Consider the following 7335-nt stretch of genomic DNA (forward strand, 5'->3'; position numbering starts at 1 on the left):
AACCCAATTCCGAGCCCCTTCCCAACTTCGGTGTTACCGATGATGCTACTGAAGGCTCTGTTCCATTTAGTGTACAGTGGTTCTTAAACTTTTTAATTTCAAGGACCCCCATAACTCTGAGAGTGTACAAATTTGTACACTCTCAGATTTACATCCGTACAGGCCAGGGCCGTTTGGAACCCACTGGTGTTAGCAGAGTGTTTCCAGTGAGCCAACACGCACAATAGCAGCACTCCAGTGTCGTTTTTGGCAGCAAATTTTGATTTTAGTTTTAGTCATAGTCTCTTGAATAGTTTCAAGACACCCGGAATGTTTTAGTGTTAGTCTAGTTTTAGTCGACTAAATGTCATAAGATTTTACTCCACTAAATCTACAGTTGATTTAGTCGACTAAAAGCTCACAACGCGACTCGCTGTGTGTAAAATGACTTATACTGGATCTCTTGTCCACTAGTCCCTTCCTAACATTTTAGTCTAGTTTTTATCTGTTGACGAAATTGTCAATATATTTAGTCTTAGTTTTAGTCATCATAGCTTAGTTTTCATTTAGTTTCCATTTAGTTTTCGTCAGAGAAAAAAGGTAGTCGGCGAACATTTTTCGTCTTAGTTTTAGTCGACGAAATCAACACTGCAGCCCTCTGACTCTGTTTGACCAGAATGGAACAGAGCTTAGTTTCAGTCGACGCAAATCAACACAAACTACTAGAAGAAGCGCACCACTCTTGCAGCTCCGGTGACGGGATGAGTCCCGCCGTGCCGTTCTTGGTGTTCTCCAGCTTGCCCTGCCACCAGTTGTGGTCGTCCTTGGAGATGATCTGGATGATGTCGCCCACCCGGAAGCCGATGCCCGCCTCCTTACACGGGATGAGGTCGTCCTTCACCGGGTCGTACTCGAACTGAGCACGCACGTAGATCTGACAAAACAACAACAAGTAAGGTTAGCATGTGGAGAGAAAGAGACAAAGACGGTGAGTGAGAGAGAGAGCGAGAGAGAGAGAGAGACATTTATATATATATAGACACACGCACTGAGAGAGAGAGAGAGAGAGAGATCGACAGACAGACAGACAGACAGACAGAGAAGTCGGGGGATTACGCAGACACAGGGACAGTGTGAGAGGATGTGATTGTTGGTCAAGCTGTGCACATGAGGACATCGCTGATTGGTCAAGCTGTTCACGTGAGGACACCGCTGATTGGTCGAGCTGTGGGCGTGGAGGGTCATTCCTATTGCCCTATATATTTTGGACATAACAGGGTGGGACATTTTTGCTAAAGATGGCCATTACTCCTCATACAATGAAGAATATGGTATCACATTGTGAACATAGAGTAAGATTTTAATATATTTATCAACCATATTTCCCTAATTATGAAAATGTATCAATTTCCTTTAATGTAAAGTAAAGCCAGGGACAAAATTGATTTCAAGATTTTAAGCATTACAAATTAATTTATCACAATTAATAATATTTGGTGAGAAGCATTAGAACTACACTATATAATAAGAATTAAAAATTTAGATTTTCGTTGAATTAGATTAGATTATTATTATTTGTAACTGAAGCTGAATAAACATGACGGGAGACATTATGGCATTTCATACCTCTAACCAAATCAAATTATTATAATTTCACTCTGAGGTACAAATATTTTTTTTCTATGGCAGAAAAGCTTTAATAGTATAAGATAAGCTTCTTGGAATTAGTGTTTTTGCTTATGTTACACAAGATATATGCTGTATTGTGACGTGGGGGCACAAATGGCACCGAATAGCAGGAATGACCCTGCCTGGACACAGCTGTGAGCGGCTGCTTGATGACCCTGCCTGGACACAGCTGTGAGCGGCTGCTTGATGACCCTGCCTGGACACAGCTGTGAGCTCCTCCAGGACCTCAGAGTGGACGAGTACAGCAGCGGGGGGGGAGGGGGGGCAGAAGCAAACTCACAGAGGCGGAGCAAAACGAGAAGGGGGTGTTTGCCGGGGACCAATCGAAAGGCAGGATAACAGCGACGGACAAAGAGAGACCAGACAGAATCTGAGAAAGCGTTGCACCACGTACTTCACTGGTTGCGGCGGTGGCATCCATTTTGCTGGTGGCTTTACAAACAAATGTACGGATTTGCCCGGTTCATTTCAATGACCGCCAGTTTGAAATGCATTAGGCTACGGACTCCGATTTGATTACGAAAATCTATGGGACCCCAATCTACACTCATCTGTGTAAATGTAACTCTGAGAGTGCACAAATTTAACCAAATGGACCCAGGGCCCCATTTGTACAGTCTAGAGGCCAATTTATGCTTGGAGCGACAAGTGTCATATGCGAGTGTTGAGAGAAATGATGTCTCATGACATTCTCAGTTTTAAGCATCATCTGCAACTCGCCTACACAACAGGGTTGAGACAAACCGTAAACAAGGAAGAGGATGTATAGTCTCATGCCTCTTCCCAGCCGACTATACAGTTCGTCTAACCTCTCGTAGTCTCGTGTAGTCAGACTATTCTAAAATCTCCGAATGCTATATAGCAGTGGTTCCCAAACCGTTTCACGTCAAGGACCCCCAAATTGACACTCATTAGCCCGCGGACCCCCATTTGAAAAAATATATATGCCAAGGACCCATAAGAAAATATTTTCATGGTTCTAGCAGTGATTTTCAACCATTTTCATTTCAAGGATCCCCCGGTTTGACCAGAATTTGGCTACGGTCCCCCATTTCTATCTCTGTGACCCCAATATATATGGTAAAATCAAAGTTAATTGAACTCTGAGAGTGTACAAAACCCAGCCTAGGCTACAGTCCACCGCTGGCAATACCTTTGTCACTTTTGTCGCAAGACGCATCGGTCGACACTTGCTCGCTCAAAGCATAAAAATGGGCCTTCAGAGTTACGGACCCGTAAGGGTCCCAGTTCGGTTCCATGTGTACCCTGAGTTACAGCACCATGGAGGGTCCGTTTGGTTGTGTTTTGCGTCCATCCCGTAGAACCAGAAATGGACGCCGCGCTTTGCTAGCTGGCAGGTGGGATTGAGGCGCCGCTGGCATGGCGGGGTCGACTTTTACGATGGCAGCAAAGGGAGGAGCTGGGGTCTACTTCTACGAGGGTCCACTCACAGACATCTTACCTTGATGGACAATTTGTCCTTGACAGCAGTTCTGGTGATCTATGGGGGTTAAGAGCATCACACACACACTCTTACACACATGATCATGCAAGTAGATAACGTTGGTGGATAATATGAGATCTATGACCCTCTAGATGGACCCGCACGATGGAGCCCAAGATTCCCTGCTTTCATATGAAATGAAAAGAAAAAAGAAAAACTTCGGCCTCGGTCAGAAATGGTCACATAAAAAAATGCTCGGTTAATGTGTTTGTGTTTATTTCTGGCACACAGTTTATGACACGATCTAAGATTCCCCTAGCCTATGGGAAATACAAACGCTATGGGCGATAGCGCCTCCTAGCGGCGGTGATGACAGACTCTATATTGTGTTGAGGATTGTACTGTGTCTAATCTCGGCCTAGCCCTGGACTCAGAAGTGTCAGGTGGTGAAGAGACGAAGGAGGTGTGTGTGTGTGCGTGTGTGTGCATGCGTGTGTTAGGCAAGCAGAGACTGATGGATTATGAGGAGGGGGAGGATTGAGAGTGATTGTGAGGAGGAGGAGGAGGAAGACAAGCCCACCTGTCGACCTTTGGGCTGGATGGTTGACGGCAAGTCCTGAACACAAACACACAAGTGCAAGCATTTAGTTCACAGACACAGGCTTCCTTATGGCCTCTGTCTCACATTCACAAACAGAGACAGAACGCGTGTTCTGTCTCTGTTCTGGGGGGGAGGGGGGGGGGGGGGGGGGGGGGCAGAGCAGCTTGCAATTCATTTTCAATGGGAGTCACACATGGTTCTGACCAAACAGCTTGTTGCTTGATGGCCCAGCTCTGTTTTGCCCTCCAAGCAAGACTGTTAACCATGTGACTCCCATTGAAAATGAATTGCGAGCTGCTCTACCGTAGAGGCAGTAGACTCTCTACTAGTAGTACTCTCTACTGCCCCATCTGGCGAACATCATTTGCCGTTCATACAGTATATTCAGAACAGGTAAGGACTATTGCCAAAACAGGCCATATACATAATAATGACTGTGTGCTAATACACACGTGCATGTGATTCCTACCAGGATGGAGCTTGTGACGCTGGTGTGTCCATTGGCAGGCGACTGTTGGTTCATGTCTGGTGACTCTTTCTGCAGGCACACGCACACGCACACGCACACGCGCACACACACACACACACACACACACACACACACACACACACACACACACACACACACACACACACACACACACACACACACACACACACACACACACACACACACACACACACACACACAGTGAAGAACATGAGTTGCGTATTATGTCTCACCAGTGTGTGTGTGTGTGTGTGTGTGTGTGTGTGTGTGTGTGTGTGTATGTGTGTGTGTGTGTGTGTGTGTGTGTCCGTGTGATAACGTACCTCACATGACATGGACTGGTTGCGGTAGCTGGGTACAATCTTAAAGGTGATGCTACCTCTCATTTCTCTCTGTGGGGACAGAAAAACAAGCACGTGTACATTAGGTACTGAGCTACTGGCATTTTAGTGCAGTGGTCCAACCTGGGGGTCAGGACCCCTCGGGGGGGGGGGGGGGCGAAATTATTTTGGGGGGCCCCCAAATTATAAAAAAAAAAAAGAATGGCAGATAGTAATAAATAGTACAATATCCAAAATCACAGACGATATCCAGTCCAATATCATGATATGGATATAATATTGATACTAGGGATGTCCCGATCATGTCTTTTTGCTCCCGATCCGATTACGATCAATTGAAAATGACGTGATCGGCCCCGATTTCTGATCACGTGATCGGATCGGGACAACCCTAATAAAAAATGGGAAGCATGTGTCATTTTAGATTTTTGCGTCGGCTATTCAAAAATAGCAGATGTACAAGCTCATGAGTCATTTTTTCAAAAAATTTATCCCACGATTTTGCAACCCATTTTTTCACCCAGTGTCAATTATCTAATGTAATCCTGGGCGCTACACTTCCTCTGCCAACCTGGGGGGGCAGCGGACTGACTCATGCTTCCTTCTATGTATGAAGAGTCCATGAGCCATTTTTGAAAGATCTTTAAAAATGTGAGAAACCACTGCTTTAGACGGCATTGTGTAGAATTGGCCTCAGGGTTTTAACGGGTTAATTCGGTCTGACCGGATGCAAGACGTGATTGGTGGACCTACCAGCATCTTCTGGAGCTGTTCTACCGTCTGATTGGCTACGCTGATGCCGTTGATTTCCCTGATCTCGTCTCCGACGTGCAGCGTGCCTGGAGAGAGAGAGAGAGAGAGAGAGAGAGAGAGAGAGAGACATATATAGTTGAGCGGAGTCCCTCAGGGATCTCTACTAGTATATTTTCTGTAATAGTGGGGAAAGCTTTGGCTGAAAATAGCCATATTGGATACTGTGTCTATTCGAAAATAGCCCAGTTGTAATTTCTTTAGAAGAAAACAAAATGTTTTGACAAACAAAACAAAATCACTTAGAGCACCTTTAAAAGGATCCCTGGCTATAATATGCCTTAAAACATTCCACTTTTGCCCTCTATAACTAAAATAAAAAAATAAAAACCTTAAACCTACTTTTTATTAGCACATGCATTCCATATATTCAATAGGGCTGGACCACACATGGACATATGACATCATCAACTTGTGACGGGAACAGTTCCTATTGAGTAAAATATATTCTATTTAATGTATTTATGAAATAAATAAAATATTTAAGGTGTTTTAAGGCATATTTGTCTTATTAGCCAGGGATCCTTTTAACTGTATGCACAGTAGAGTATAACCTGATTGCGAGTGTTTGTGCACGCGCGTGTGCGTGTGTGCGTGTGTGTGTGTACGTCTGTGCGTGCGTGCGTACCTTGCCGATGGATCATTCCACCGTGCATGATTCGGGCCACGATGCAGTGGTTGAGCTCGTTCATTTTCAGGGTGATTCCCTGCCAGGAGACATGGAGGAGGACACATGACTGACGAGTGCAAGGGAGTCTATACCAGGGATGTCAAACTCAAATACACAGTGGGCTAAACAAAAAAAAATGGTACAAGTCGAGGGCCGGACTGTGTTTCAACACACGGGCACCGGTCATGAGGACGTCCCAGGCAAACAGCAAAAAAGTATATGCATTAAAAACTGAAAATGCATTATTATTAAACTCAGTTTCCTGTTCTATGATCCTCACCAAGCACTGCTTTCATAGTAAAATGAGAAAGTAAATCAAATCAAATGCATTGTGGGACTTGTAGTATTATGGTGGTCCGGGCAATATACTAGAGGGCCAGTTCTAATACTAATTCTGGTTCCCCGGAGGTGCTGGGCTTCTCCCCCCTGTCCCTTCAGAGGGGAAAGAACCATGAAAAATCGGGCCAAAGATAATTCATTCACGGGCCTGATTTGGCCCGTGAATGAGTGGTGCTCACACAATTTCATGTCAAGGACCCCCAGCATTATATGAAATTGACCGTGGACCCCAATCTCAAAATACGTTGTTACAGGGACCCACCCAGAAGCAAAGATTTCAGTTAAAAACATTCACTCTGAAAGAATATACTATTCAAAGATTTGAACCACATTTGAAAGATTTTTCAAAAAATAGCAGATCTACAAGCTGTGTGTGTGTGTGTGTGTGTGTGTGTGTGTGTGTGTGTGTGTGTGTGTGTGTGTGTGTGTGTGTGTGTGTGTGCGTGCACGACCACTAAGACTAAAAACTAAGGTTTTTCAGAAGATTAATAAGGACTAAGACTAAATGGTGTGTTATTCAAAAGACAAATTGGGCAGTATTATGCGTGTCTTAAGTACCAGGTCTTACTACTTAACTTAAGACCTGGAGGCGTGATCAATGCCATTTGGCTATTCTGAGTGGCCAAACAGCATTTAAGTCATAAGTTAAGTCACAAGTTAAGTCATAAGACCTGGTACTTAAGACACGCATAATACTGCCCTAAGACTAAGACAATCTTTTCTTGCTAAATTAACATTGCATTAAGACTAAAGACTAAGTCGACTAAGGGTTTTCAGAAGACTAAATAGGACTAAGACTAAATTGTGTGTTATTCAAAAGACTAAGACTAAATCAAAAACATTGTGGAAAAAATGGTGCGCGGCCGCGTGTCTGACCATGGGCTCGTCCGTGTTCTTCTGGAACTGGACCAGGCGCACGCGCGTGACGTTCTCCAGGTCCATGTCGGCGCCCGTGCTCTCGGGGGAGTCTCC

General features: G+C 44.6%; 1 protein-coding gene across 1 annotated transcript in view; it reads right to left on the bottom strand.

The window, feature by feature from the left end:
* The window catches only part of LOC306917676 (peripheral plasma membrane protein CASK-like), a 66089-nt gene that overhangs the window by 14715 nt on the left and 44039 nt on the right, over positions 1–7335 (bottom strand). Inside the window, exons 14-21 of the mRNA XM_079495965.1 lie at positions 7240–7335; positions 5983–6061; positions 5298–5383; positions 4527–4595; positions 4183–4251; positions 3693–3728; positions 3131–3169; positions 717–913 (exon numbers count right to left, since the gene is read on the bottom strand). The exon at positions 7240–7335 is cut by the window's right edge and continues 93 nt beyond it. Of these exons, the coding sequence (XP_079352091.1) occupies positions 717–913; positions 3131–3169; positions 3693–3728; positions 4183–4251; positions 4527–4595; positions 5298–5383; positions 5983–6061; positions 7240–7335 (671 nt within the window). The remainder of the gene's footprint in view (positions 1–716; positions 914–3130; positions 3170–3692; positions 3729–4182; positions 4252–4526; positions 4596–5297; positions 5384–5982; positions 6062–7239) is intronic.

This window comes from Electrona antarctica (genome assembly GCF_951216825.1).
Source record: "Electrona antarctica genome assembly, chromosome: 24".
Taxonomy (NCBI): domain Eukaryota; kingdom Metazoa; phylum Chordata; class Actinopteri; order Myctophiformes; family Myctophidae; genus Electrona; species Electrona antarctica.